The 15,016-nt window shown below is 33.1% G+C and overlaps 1 protein-coding gene across 3 annotated transcripts in view; it reads left to right on the plus strand.

The window, feature by feature from the left end:
- Positions 1-15,016, plus strand: part of for (cGMP-dependent protein kinase for) — a 386,069-nt gene that overhangs the window by 255,723 nt on the left and 115,330 nt on the right. Inside the window, exon 2 of one of the 3 annotated variants that reach the window (XM_085953297.1) lies at positions 6,907-8,874. The exons of the other annotated variants lie outside the window; for them this stretch is intronic. Coding sequence (XP_085809423.1) covers positions 7,161-8,874 — 1,714 coding nt within the window. The 5' untranslated portion in view covers positions 6,907-7,160. The remainder of the gene's footprint in view (positions 1-6,906; positions 8,875-15,016) is intronic. 3 annotated transcript variants of the gene reach the window in all.

Raw genomic sequence — 15,016 nt, forward strand, 5'->3', positions numbered from 1 at the left:
GCCCATATGAATTATATCATACAATTTTACATTCAGTTCGAATATAATGTTGTTTAATTTAATTTTTGAAGAAACTGCAATAACCATTCCGATTTTTATTTTTTTCAACAGGTGAGGTACGCAATAGTCGTTTTTAAATTAACCATGAGGGATTGTATGACCTCGTAGTATTACCTGTATTGTACACCCACGGAGAAGTAAGAGAAATAGAAGATGCGCAAGAATTCGCGCTTTAAATTCAGGCGTAGTTCTAATTACCGTTGCGGAGTAAGCTTTTTGCACGGTAGGAAAATAGTTTGAATATGAGGGCCCAAAATAAGTCCGAAACTGTGTGTTGTAGATCACTGCTAATTTTGGTACTAAATAGTCGATCACAGCCTATTCGAAGTTAGACATGCCTGCTGTGTGCAATTATTTGGAAAAGTTTCTTTCAGATTTTCCCAATAATAAATACGTAATTACCAGTAGGCTGAATTTGAATAATTTCAACCTTTCTCATTTTTAATTGTGAATAATAATTTAACGTTCAATATAAGAAAATAAATGCTAACATTTTTATGTATGTGGCTATAATTACTATGAAAGACAATGAATGCACTCGACCTAAAGCCGTGAGAGTATGCAAAGTGCGTACTAAGCTTAACAACATAATAGTTGTGTTATGTTATAAAGAAACGCATGTGAAAAAAACTATGGCATAATAATATTATTATCTACAGACCATGTTGCATTGTTCCCACAAAATGCTTTGGGAAATCGAAGACCTTCGTGTCCGTACTGAATTCATTAGGTCTGGTATTCTAATCAATTATTTATTCGAGGACCATGCTACGGTCATTTGCATACAACTGATCCTCATGTAACTATTACATAATTATATCAGCTATAGTATGTATATTAATATGTTGGCTATTATGTAAAGCAATTATAAAATTCGGAGAAATTATCTATAATATACATTTGTATTTTTTTTATTTTGACAAGCAATCTCCGGACAGTTAGAAGCGCGAGTCACAAACTGCTCTGTAGACTTTTTATACTGTTTTCACTCCATACCTACTATACGTCAATAAGATTTTATTTCCTTATCATATTTACTGACGTAAAAAAATTAATTACAAATACCCTAGCTCGTAAGGAGATGTCATGTATATACTATAATAAAGGGAGATTTTAAAATGTTCAGATCGGGTTTTGCGACTCAACGACTCAATTTTAATATTAGTGTAAAGCTTATTCAATCACCCATAAAACTTGTTATATTTAATTAATACGTGATTATTTAACGATATCAATTAGATTGAAATGCGCTGTTAGTATTACATTGGCAATAATTATTTGTCAAACAACCTGTAACTCAATATTACATATTATTATTGTTTTAAAATTAACAACCTTTTATAGGTACATTGTTTTATTAAAATTAGTCGTAGATCACTTTCTGATGCATACACATATTATTAATCTAGGACACACCATAGTTTTAATCAGCGCTCGAAATGGAAACGTTCACGAACCGGAGCGCACGACAATTTTCTGAAGATATTATCATAGTTATAAAATTTTATGTGTATTTTATAAAAATAAGTAATGTTAGATTTTCTATTATATGGCATATCTAGCTCATATGGTCAAAATATTTTTTCCACGGGAAGGAGCGATAATTTGACTTATGTCACGAACCGGAACGGCGCTCCTGGGCGCTCCGGTCCATCTCGAGCCCTGGTTTTAATGTTTCCACCAACTTTAATATTTGAAAAGAGTAATTTATTAACCTCATCCGAATTATTTTAGTGTAAGATATAAGAGAGTTAAAATTTTATTTTATACATATATTATTATGTATCGCCGAGTAAGTAAGTACCTATACGTAACATTTAGAAAGCCTTAATAATTAAATAGGTTGATAAACTACTGGCCGCTAAAATATTTGATTTGTGACTAATATAATGGCAGTGCGTTTATTAGTCATCATTTGTGATGTTACCTGTAAATCAGGGTTAATAATAATGTTTAAAATTAACCTAGAAATTACTTGGTTTTGTCTGCTGTTTCAATCTATTTTTATACATCTATCATTTTATTCTTAATATTATACACTTTGATTATCCAAGACTTTTTCGAGTACTTTTACCTGTACCTAAATCAGGGTTAATAATAATGTTGAAAAATAACCTAGAAATTACTTGTTGTTGTCTGCTATGTTTTAATCTATATTATACATTTATCATTTTATTCTTAATATTATACACTTTGATTATCCAAGACTTTTTCGAGTACTTTTACCTGTACCTAAATCAGGGTTAATAATAATGTTGAAAAATAACCTAGAAATTACTTGTTGTTGTCTGCTATGTTTTAATCTATATTATACATTTATCATTTTATTCTTAATATTATACACTTTGATTATCCAAGACTTTTTCGAGTACTTTTACCTGTACCTAAATCAGGGTTAATAATAATGTTGAAAAATAACCTAGAAATTACTTGTTGTTGTCTGCTATGTTTTAATCTATATTATACATTTATCATTTTATTCTTAATATTATACACTTTGATTATCCAAGACTTTTTCGAGTACTTTTACCTGTACCTAAATCAGGGTTAATAATAATGTTGAAAAATAACCTAGAAATTACTTGTTGTTGTCTGCTATGTTTTAATCTATATTATACATTTATCATTTTATTCTTAATATTATACACTTTGATTATCCAAGACTTTTTCGAGTACTTTTACCTGTACCTAAATCAGGGTTAATAATAATGTTGAAAAATAACCTAGAAATTACTTGTTGTTGTCTGCTATGTTTTAATCTATATTATACATTTATCATTTTATTCTTAATATTATACACTTTGATTATCCAAGACTTTTTCGAGTACTTTTACCTGTACCTAAATCAGGGTTAATAATAATGTTGAAAAATAACCTAGAAATTACTTGTTGTTGTCTGCTATGTTTTAATCTATATTATACATTTATCATTTTATTCTTAATATTATACACTTTGATTATCCAAGACTTTTTCGAGTACTTTTACCTGTACCTAAATCAGGGTTAATAATAATGTTGAAAAATAACCTAGAAATTACTTGTTGTTGTCTGCTATGTTTTAATCTATATTATACATTTATCATTTTATTCTTAATATTATACACTTTGATTATCCAAGACTTTTTCGAGTACTTTTACCTGTACCTAAATCAGGGTTAATAATAATGTTGAAAAATAACCTAGAAATTACTTGTTGTTGTCTGCTATGTTTTAATCTATATTATACATTTATCATTTTATTCTTAATATTATACACTTTGATTATCCAAGACTTTTTCGAGTACTTTTACCTGTACCTAAATCAGGGTTAATAATAATGTTGAAAAATAACCTAGAAATTACTTGTTGTTGTCTGCTATGTTTTAATCTATATTATACATTTATCATTTTATTCTTAATATTATACACTTTGATTATCCAAGACTTTTTCGAGTACTTTTACCTGTACCTAAATCAGGGTTAATAATAATGTTGAAAAATAACCTAGAAATTACTTGTTGTTGTCTGCTATGTTTTAATCTATATTATACATTTATCATTTTATTCTTAATATTATACACTTCGATTATCCAAGACTTTTTCGAGTACTTTTACCTGTACCTAAATCAGGGTTAATAATAATGTTGAAAAATAACCTAGAAATTACTTGTTGTTGTCTGCTATGTTTTAATCTATATTATACATTTATCATTTTATTCTTAATATTATACACTTCGATTATCCAAGACTTTTTCGAGTACTTTTACCTGTAAATCAGGGTTAATAATAATGTTGAAAAATAACCTAGAAATTACTTGGTGTTGTCTGCTATGTTTCAATTTATTTTTATACATCTATCATTTGATTCTTAATATTATACACTTCGATTATCCAAAACTTTTCGAGCTCTACCACGTATTATATTATTTATAACTGAACGATTGATAGTTTTATATACTTACCCATAATTGTATTTTGATTATTATGGTACACTTCGATTTATATGAATTGGTAGGTACGTATATTATCATTAAATTGAAAATCTAAAATATGAAGTATTTTACAGATTATTTAAATCGTATAATATTGCGTGCGATTTGTAAATAAGTATGAGAATTAAATCACGCACAGCTGATTATAATCTAATGCGGCCAGTATGAATTACATCGGCCCAGATCTTGTAAGATTGGAAGTCGTTTCTTGTCCGTGCCATACCATGTGACATGTCGAGAATGTTTGTTGTGCCATGTGTAGTGTGTATACTATTATAATACGTTGATTATTATGATTTAAATATCAGTGTGGTATAAGTTAGTTAGTTAGTTAGTTGAGTAGTAGGTGCTCTCTAGACTCTAATATTATCATTATTATCATTGGGCAAAAAATGGCTGTCAAATGAAAGTTCAACAATACGTTAACCGTCAATTACATTGAGCTTCTTTACGAGCTGTTTGTTGGCGAATTTATAATCTGTCTGTAAAGTCGCCCAGTGTAATCATCGAACAAGCTAACAAGCAGGTTGTAAACACTCTACCGAGAAAAGTTGAAAGCCGGTCAACTTTACACGCCGGCGTGTGGGCCTATTGCGTTTGCGCAGTAGAGCGCAGGAGCAACCTTCCGGTAAAAAAACGAACTACGTTCTGTCAAAATAGTCGCTGGCTTGTGGCTTCTCAGCTAATGGAAAGTTTTGTGTGTAATCATCAAATCGCAGTAGCTGAATCGCCCGCTTTTAAATTCGCCAACAAACAGCTCGTAAAGAAGCTCAATGTAATTGACGCTTTAGTCAAGTCTGCTACTGCCGTCAGTATTCTGTACCTTAGTGTGTTATATATTCGATTTTGTGGAAAATGAGATATGTACAGATTTTGTACCTAAATTATAATTTATTTGTAAAACTAATAAGTCGAAAGTCCGGACTCAACAAGCAGATATTAATTTTGGACATACAATATAGTTATCTAGTACCTATACAATGACTCTCGGGTAGAGATAACACTCTTTCAATCTAATCGATGGCCAAAACGGTTATTATCGTAAGTGTGCTTATTAATTTACTGTCTCCTGTATGTGCCTACTCACTTGAGCGGCACTCACATTATCCGTTGGTCAACCGATGACCAATCAAGACGAGGCTGTCTTAGATTGCAAACATATTATATATAATATATTATATATATATTTATATATATATATATCAAAATGAATTATAAAAGTAATGAAATAGTGCTGATCTAATCGTGATAAAGTTAATTAGGTAATATTATAATTATTATTTATTGTGAAATTCTGCGTTCAACTTTTTTTGCTATAGGTACAGGTACGAGGGTGGGTCAATAATTCCTTAGAAAAAAGCATTAAAACAGTTTTTATTTTTGTATTTTTTTTTTATTTCTCAACATAATCTCCTTGGAGCTCAATACACTTGGTTAGACGTTTCTCAATTTTTTTTAAACCGTCAGAAAAATAAGTTTTCGGAAGGTCCTCAAAATAAGCATTTGTCCGATCGATGACTTCTTCATTTGAAAAAAAACGTTGTCCACTTAGCCATTTTTTTAAGTTTGGGAAAAGGAAAAAGTCACTGGGGGCTAAATCTGGCGAATACGGTGGGTGGTCGACCAATTCGAACTTCAATTCTTCAATTTTAGCCATTGATCGTAAACATGTGTGAACACGGGCATTGTCCTGATGAAAGAGGATTTTTTTCCTGTTTAAATGAGGCCGTTTTTCTTCAATTTTGTTTTTTAGCTGGTCCAATAAAGATGCATAATAATCCCCTGTTATTGTTTTTCCTTTTTCCAAATAGTCAACGAAAATAATTCCACGTGCATCCCAAAATACAGTAGCCAAACCTTACCAGCTGATTTTACGGTTTTCGCCTTCTTTAGACATGGTTTGCCTTTCGCAATCCACTGCTTTGACTGTTCTTTCGTCTCGGGAGTATAGTGGTGTATCCATGTTTCATCTACAGTCACAAAGCGACGAAAAAATTCATCCGGATTGCGTTGCATGAGCGACAACAGGGCTTTAGAGGCCACCACCCTATTGCGTTTATTGTCGACTGTGAGCAAACGCGGCACCCATCTTGCAGAATTTTTTTTCATGCCCAATTTGTCATGTAAAATAGAAATGACGCTACCTTTTGAGATCCCTGTAACCTCAATTATCTCACTCAACTTTAATCTTCGGTCACTTAACACTATATCGTGGATTTTATTGATCATTTCTGGTGTAGTCACCTCTACAGGACGTCCTGAGCGTGGTTCATCGTTTGTTGATGTACGACCACGTTTAAATTCATTTAACCAGTTATAAATAGTTGCAAGTGAAGGAGCAGATATGCTGTGAACTAAATCCAACTCATTTTTTATTTTCTTTGCTGTTAACCCTTTTATATTAAAATGTTTAATAACAGCTCTCTAAACTCAATTTTCTCCATTTTTGTAAACAAGCAAATTTTTTTTTTAAATGTACGAGAAACACACAACAACCCGACCAATCTGATTGAAACTTCGCAGCATACTGAATCGGTAGTGCCGCTGCATGAAAACAAACCGCTTACAGTACTAGTCGCGCCACCTGTCGGCTTTTCTAAGGACTTATTGACCCACCCTCGTACCTTGAAGTTTTACAATGACGACTTTAATTAATTTAAAGTTTTTAAATTCAGTAAATAATAGTCATAATATAATATAGTACCAGTGTCAATAAATTATTATACATCATCTATATTACAAAATATTATTCGAGCTAAATAGTTAATGATACTTAGGTATTCGAAATATCTCACAACATATCGGAAACAGTTTTTTTGTCTGTGATGTTATTTTTGTAACACAAAAGTAATTAAACCATTGTAATCATTTCCAGTATGGATTAATTAAAAGTGAAACAAATCCTATTACAACGATGCTAAGTGTTTTTTCATTGTGAGCAGTTACGCCATCAGAATGGATATTTGCAGAATGTCAAAACCTTTTCGTGGCCTTGTATTGTATTTATACGAAAGTGAATAGTGAAACTAGCCGAGCGGATTTAAAATGTTAGCGAAACACGACTCGTTGCTGTTCGATTTGCTACGTTGACTTTATACAGATATCAATGGTAATCGATAATACTTCGGTATGAAGATTAAACATTACCCTGGCAAGGTGGTCACGGATGATCCCTGGATGACCATCGGCGACAGAACCATGGAATTGGTGTACGCCGCCAATTGGGTGGACACTCACCGCAACTTGGCGGTGAGTCACACCTCCCCAGACGCCTGGGACTCCAACGACGAAGATGTTCGACAGGATAGACGATCGAGGAATAATTCAATAGCACGAAGTAAATCGTGTAGAGATGTAACACGGCCTTCACTTGTAGATTTTGACTCACCGAAACCTGATTATGTTACGGACGATGACCGCTCAAATGATATATCAATCGGTGATCTACATGTATCACAGTTGGCCAAATATCAGCAGCATATCGAAGAGAAAACTCGAGCAAGTAAAGAGTTATTATCTAGCCAAAGAAAACTGCAACCTAGTTTTAGTTTTAAAGGTCTGAATGGTTATAAGCCTTCGACTCTTAGAAGAATAAAGCGTAGACAATATCGGGAGTGGGACGTGGACGAAACGGGAGAATCTTCATCATCGACGCCCTCCGATGCGACATCTACTCCGCCTCGTAGAAAAGATTCGTCAAAGTATTTGCAAAGGCAGAGAAAGCACGATTCATATCAAGGGTGTCCTACCAATCCTCCGGACGAAGAAGAAGAACCGCCGCCTTACGAGGTCGCAGAACCTGACCCCGCGACCGAGAGTTATTACGATTACTACTCGCGGATCAGTCAACAAGAAGAGTCTGAATCTAGTCAGTTTAGATTGCAGAGGAATGGTTACGTATACTCAGGCGACCGTCCGACGCCCGCGCCCCGCACCTCCGCCCCCGTCGCTGAACCGCGTCACGAGGACGGCGGCAGGACCCGCGCGGCGGGCGGCGCCCACTCGGCTGACTCACCGCGCCCCAAATCGCACTCTCCGCCAGACACAGATTTCGACTATCGAAAGTCAATAGTCGATTACTCGGCGGTGAAGTCGAACGGCTACAGGAATGGGTACGGCGGACACTTCGACGGTTCGACCGAGACGGTACCGGGGCATACCATAAGTAACGGAAAAGACAGTGAACCGTTTCCGCATGGGAAACAGTATTTAGATTGTAGATTGTTCGAGCGCGAGGTGAACGGGAGCGGTGTTAGAGAGCTCGCGAAGCCGCCGAGAGCAAAGAGCGACAGCAGTAGGGCCGCGGTTGGCGCGCGCGATGCCGACGACCGCTCTCGTTTCTCTGACGTCATCGATCCCATGGCGCACGGGGTGACGGTCACCCAGCCCAAAAGAACCATCTCGCCCATCGAGCAGGTCAACCTCATGCAGGGCCGCTTCAGGCCCGATCTCAACGGCGATAGCAAGCAATCCGACAACTTTCGTGGGCAAATCGAAAAAGTGAAACGGAATGTCGACGTGCCTCGAAAGTACAACACTGTGCGCGTGAAGAGTCGGTCTAACGGTTACTCCGTCGGATATCCTACAGCCTCCGATGACTCGCTTAAAAATGGCGACGAAGGTTACGGCGAAGGCAAAATTGACAGCCACAAAAACAAAAGTTCATCCAGTGGCGGCGATTCGGATTCGGATTTTTCGATTCCGCGGCCCAAGTTGATTGTGCCGGTTCACACTTACGGCATCCGGAAGAGGAGGACCGGAAATCTAGCGCAGCGCGATGACGTCATACCTGAATCTCACCATGCACACATGGGTGAAAATGGATTTGCAGATATCAAAAAAGGTAAGACATTCTCTTATACATACTTTATAATTAGTAGTCCAAGCATTATGTAAAATGTACATTCAAATAGTTTGATTTACTTACAACTTACGCCATACAAGTATTAATTAACACATAAGTTTATGCAATTATGTCATTCTCGCAACCGCATAATATTATGTGATTAAAATAATATTTTTTGCACTTTGTACTATTTTATGTTGCCATTGACTTTCACAATTAACGCCTTCAAATTTCAAATGATACATGCATAATTTTATTATACAAAAAAATAACAAGCTATATTAAAAAGTACTTACATACCTCCTTATTAACGATAGTATGCATAGTTAGTTGATTTGTATGGACCACATTGTTAACTACGTACTTTCATTTAGTATTGTAAAAGTATTTTATGCTCAAATACATAAGCAGTTACTTTTTAATACATAATAAATCATGCTTATAAAAATAAGGTGCTTATTTTAGTATATGTTGCTATACAAATTTTCAATCTCTTCGTAGAAATGCATATCATCTTAAATAATATTTATATTATGCAGGTGTCTCATATGATTTTACATATTGCCGTACCCATCTATTACATGTCATTATTGTGTGGTATTATCCTATCTAAATGGTGATTATATTATTATTAAACAAAGGACATTCAAATTTTATTGTAGTTTGAAAGGTTAAGGCAAGGGTTACGTATTGTTAGGCTCATTCCGAGAATGAAATTCAGTCTTGCATTGATAATGATTATGCTGTTGTGAGTTTCATATTGATTAAAAACAATATAAATTATTTCCCATTGCACTTTCAGATATTTTTATATTGTATCGTTATCAATGCATTTTTTTTATTAGTAAAACAAATATTAATTAGATGCCATGATTATACCTATAAACAATTTATCATTTCTGTTTATCTAAATTGTGAAAAGTATCTTAAAATAATTTTATCGACATTCGACAGAGATATTAGCTGTTAGCTATTCATTTCTTCTCTTGGGTCTATACCTTGGACCCAAATAATATATTAATTAGTTAATTGCAACAACAAAAATATCGGCGACCCACGATTCAAGACACTGGTCGCAAATACTCTGATATTTAAATTGTGAATAGAGATCAGTCCATTCACTTTGTGTATGTATGTACAGCTTCTATAGAACAGACGCAGTGTACCTAATATATTATGTATTAACGATAGATTCGAATCCCACATACTGTGAAATAATAAGAGTAATTTAAAATGTATTTGATTCAAGTGGATTAGTAAATTGCTAACAACCAATCCTTGAATCCTCATTCGAATAGAAATTAAACAGAAATGATAAGTGGTATTTTTAAATTAATCACATAATTGGATTATTGTACCTAATCTAATAATCAACTGATTTCCATATATTCGATCTAATTTCACCCACGGTGGTGTAGTTGGTAGAGGTCTAATAAGACATCGAACGCGGGATCGATCTCTAGACTGGCAAAAAATCCATATTACATACAATCCATGTGTTTGAATCAGAGCAATGACCCAGTTGGTTGAAGCGTATGGTATTTTAATTATTCTTAAATGCAGTTAAATTGTTAATTGTTAGGCAGAATGAAATAATTTTCAATTTACATGGACGGCTCTGTTACAAATTCAAATAATACTTTCGCTTTACCCAAAACTGGTTTTTCAGATTCTCCCGAATATTTACTTCTGACTATTTATACTTTTATTAGTACCGTAGTTAACTCGTTAATTTTTTGCATATTATTTTTTATTTCAAGTCTCAATCGGACGTGTTATAAAAAGTTATATTTACTTCCAAACTCACTGCAATAAGACAGCCATATATATTCTGACAAATATTGTCGGATAACTTCGTAAATTTTCACTTTACTTCAACCAATAATTTCTAATCAGTATAGATAGATTAACAATATTATTGTTTATACACCTATTATATGTGTATATAGAGGCGTAATTCAAATCATTCAATACATTATAAATTATAATAGATCATTTATAGAATTCATATATCAATTAGGTACTGTTTACCATATAGTAAGGTTTATCAAATATACATAGGTAGCCATCAAAATGTTATGGATAAGTTTATAATTATCATCTTGACTTCCTCCTAAACTTTTTAAACATCCTTGATGATCTATTGGTAACTTTCTGCCAATATATTATGCACGTGGCCAATACAACTCAGTTTTTGCATTTTCATATGCTATGTAACCCTTTCGTCCCCATAAAACAGCATCAAATATTTTTTCCCTCTTTAAACCTCACAACTGAGTTTATGTAATATTAATAAAATTGTTGTCAATAAATATTATGTTATGTAGGGTAAAAGATCAAAATATTTTAGCTTTAAAAGTCTACGTTGTGCGAAAAAAGTAAGCTTAAAAATCAGTTGTTTAGAATCCCTCGAAATAAATAATAAATATAATATTAATTAACAATATTTTAAATCTTCATTCATGGTCTCCTATAAAATTTTTCGACTCATTCTACTCAATTGTACCTTGGAAATTTTGTTTGCTATTCCTTTCTTCCGTTATAATATACCTACCTCTACCTGGCTCTTTTTCAGTCCCCTACCTTATAGTGAAAATACAAATTAGGGTGTTAATGATTAAAGTTATCACCCAGTGACCAGGTTGAATAAATTAACTTCAATGATAACGTTTCCATGCACTTCTTCAGTTTGCATTTTTTTTAAAATATGCTTGTAATTTTTCAAATAAAACAGTTACGTGTTCGAATCGTTTTATCATGAATAAATATATATGTATGTGATGATGTGTAAATTGCTCATAACTCCTTTCTACTTAGAAGTCATTAATAAGTAGTCACTCAAACATAAAATTATGGTAGTACCTACATATATTTTATAACGCTTATCGTCTGAGCGAAACGCTTGTCGTATAAAATAATTTGAATCTTGCTTGGTTTGACTGATTGGTAATACTTTTTATAAATTATCACGAATGACCGAGTCAATGTTGAATCTCTCTAAAGGTTAAAGATATTATTAGAATTATGTTATGCTTCAAAAAATGAATAATTTGCACAATGACGACTATTCGGTCTCAATTGTAAATACCAATGTTCGAAGAAATTGGATTTTAAATATAAAATTTGAATTAAAAATCAGCTTTCAAAAATCTTTATGATGTTTTGGAAATGTTCTAAGACGATGACCACATCCCATTCGGTTCAATATCAACCATCCTATAAGTTACAAATTATATGGCCCATAGGATAAATATAATAACATATAAATACGAAAGCCAGTCGTTTTGTGATAATACTTTAAAGCCGGATTCGTGTTATTACTTTCAAACTTAATTAATGCACAATATAAATTGTGATACAGACTTAACTATTAACACTATCAAGTTTATCCCATAATTATCATCACGCTTAGTGAATCCAATCTCGAGCCAAAATCTTGATCCCGGGATTTCGGGATTACGATTTGACGATCCCGGGACTGGTCCCGGGGTTGGAATTTTTTTCAATAGATAATATAAAATTTCTATATATACAAATAACGTTGATAAAATCGGTCAAAAATAAATTTAGTATAATTTATACTATTTGAGACATTTATTGTTAATACTGTGTTCGTTCAATCTTGGAAATACATATGTTTAATGGAGTAAATAATATTGTAATATGTATAAATAAAAATGTGAAAGTAAAAGAGTTTTATTTATTTATGAAAAGATAACAAATACAAGTTCAATTAAAATTAAAAAAAAATGACAAATGCATTAAAAACATCGTGGAATGTTAAAAGTGCGAAGCATTGCTTTTTCCAATCTTTCTCATTTTTATTAATTTATGTGAAAAAATAAAATGAATTGGCAACACATGGGTAATAAATCAATCTTCATACAAACTCAGTTTATTTCTAATGTATTTGTACTTATGTTATTAAAAGTATTTTTTCTGTTATATTTTCGTTTTTATTTTATTTTTCATAAAAATTGATAAAAGAACTCAATCCCGAAAGTTTCGGGATTATGTTTACCAACCTCGGGATTCATAGGTATCGAAAATAGTTCGGGATCCCGGAATCCTTAATCACGCTCGACTTAAAACTTTTTGCAGCCTTACCCAAATGGCCCACTTCCCATTTTTTTATGTTCCCTGATGTGGTCTTATAGCTATAAATTGTTGTTCAAACACTTTTTACACAAGTGGAATTGGTTTATGAATCTGGTTAAAAAGCTATTAAACATAATAAACTCGTTAATAGTTTGATGCAAAATAAATGAAAAATATAATTACTGCGCTTTAGTCGATAATGTGTGATATAATAAAGACATTCCTATATAAAGCAAACGCATTATAGTTAGCTCCTCTTGCAAGTAAAATGAATCATTCTTACATACCAATTTTAAAGAAATCTAGTTTACAGCCGCTGATTGTATAACATAAAATAAAAGTTCAACAAACCTTATGGTTGATTGCTTTACATCAATTACATTAACCAACTGCAGCTCATATGTACGGTATAATATGCTTGCCGATTTCCACTTCCTCAATCGCGATCACTCTTAAATAAAATGCCAAGGATTTCTCCATTCGAAACGTGTTACCTACTGGCAAAGCATAGATAGTTTTTTATTAACTTCACAATACGCACAGCGACCTCCAATGTGACATTTTTCAAGATACGATATCCGGTTTGCCACTGTTCTGTTACATGTTTAATACTATTGATAAATGATAAAGTAATCAATCTTAGTCATATTTTGTTTATCAATTTAATAGCATCAAATTATTATTACATCATATTATATGCAGGCATTAAACTGTACATACCTACATACTAATAATATATTATAGTGCCAGCGTACATACTTAAGTTAAATAATACTTCGCAATAACTCCGCAATAACTCCGCATTGAAAATAAGGTCTGATAGTTCGGGCAGACCCCCCCCCCCCACCCTGACAATCGCATGCACATGTCAAATAAAAATTATTTCTCATTTTAATTTTTATAATATGGAGTACCACCGAGCTGATGTGTGCCTTTAAATTAAAAGGTCTATGTTTTTATTATATTATTAGGATGTACAATATACCAAATACAATATTGCTACGTTGAAGTTTCGCGCTTGTCCGAGCGTTGATGTCTCAGTCCAGGCTTATAGTTTGTTTAAAATATTTTTTTTTGTGATTCATTGGTTACTATCGTAGCATTTGTCTACGACAGGGGAGGGCAAACTGCGGCCCGCGGGCCGCATGTGGCCCGCCGGGTATTTTTTTGCGGCCCGTCATCATTAATTGTACTTCTGATGACTTACCGATGACTTCTGATACTTTCTGACGAATAACTTTTTTATAATTTTTTAAAAAATATTGACAATAGATTAAAATTTTTTTAGCAATAATACGCGATCCATTTTCAATAGATATTGATAGTGTACCGACAGAGCTACAACTTGAGATTATTGATCTTCAGTGTGACACAGATTTAAGAGAACTGCATCGTCGTGAAGAAATCTCCAAATTTTACAATGCCCTTAATTCAGACAAATTCGACCAACTTAAAGATTATGCAAGAAATGTTTTCGTTATTTTTGGATCAACCTATATATGTGAACAAACATTTTCGATCATGAACCTCAATAAAAATTCTTTACGATCAAATATTTCCGATGCCCATTTACAAGCAGTTTTGAGAATATCCACTACAAAATTAACACCTAAATTTTAAAAAATTTCATTCTTATTAATTTTTTGTAATGTTTATTTTTCGTGATAATAAACAGTGTATATCTAAAAAATGGTATTTTACTTGCGGCCCGCCGCTCATTTTGAATTATTGAATTTGGCCCTCCATCTAAAAAGTTTGCCCCCCCCCTGGTCTACGACATGTATGATAACGTTTGACTTTTCACATTGTGAAATTCAACTCTCAAAAGTAGCGAATTATTAATTGTTTCCTCGTAATAATACGTACCGAATGCAGGCAATGCTCACAATTAGGCGCAATGTAATTACAATTAATGTCATGTTTACCCGATACTTAGGTACATAGCTAACAATGGAAAACTGACTCAGACTACTCTAGCTGGACGATGTGTCGTTCTATTAACACTTTTGTTTGTTTTTCTCATTCCCCCATTGAATGTGTG

The sequence above is a fragment of the Rhyacophila brunnea genome, unplaced genomic scaffold (genome assembly GCF_057557595.1).
Source record: "Rhyacophila brunnea isolate RB1 unplaced genomic scaffold, BYU_Rbru_1.0 scaffold_3, whole genome shotgun sequence".
Taxonomy (NCBI): Eukaryota; Metazoa; Arthropoda; class Insecta; order Trichoptera; family Rhyacophilidae; genus Rhyacophila; species Rhyacophila brunnea.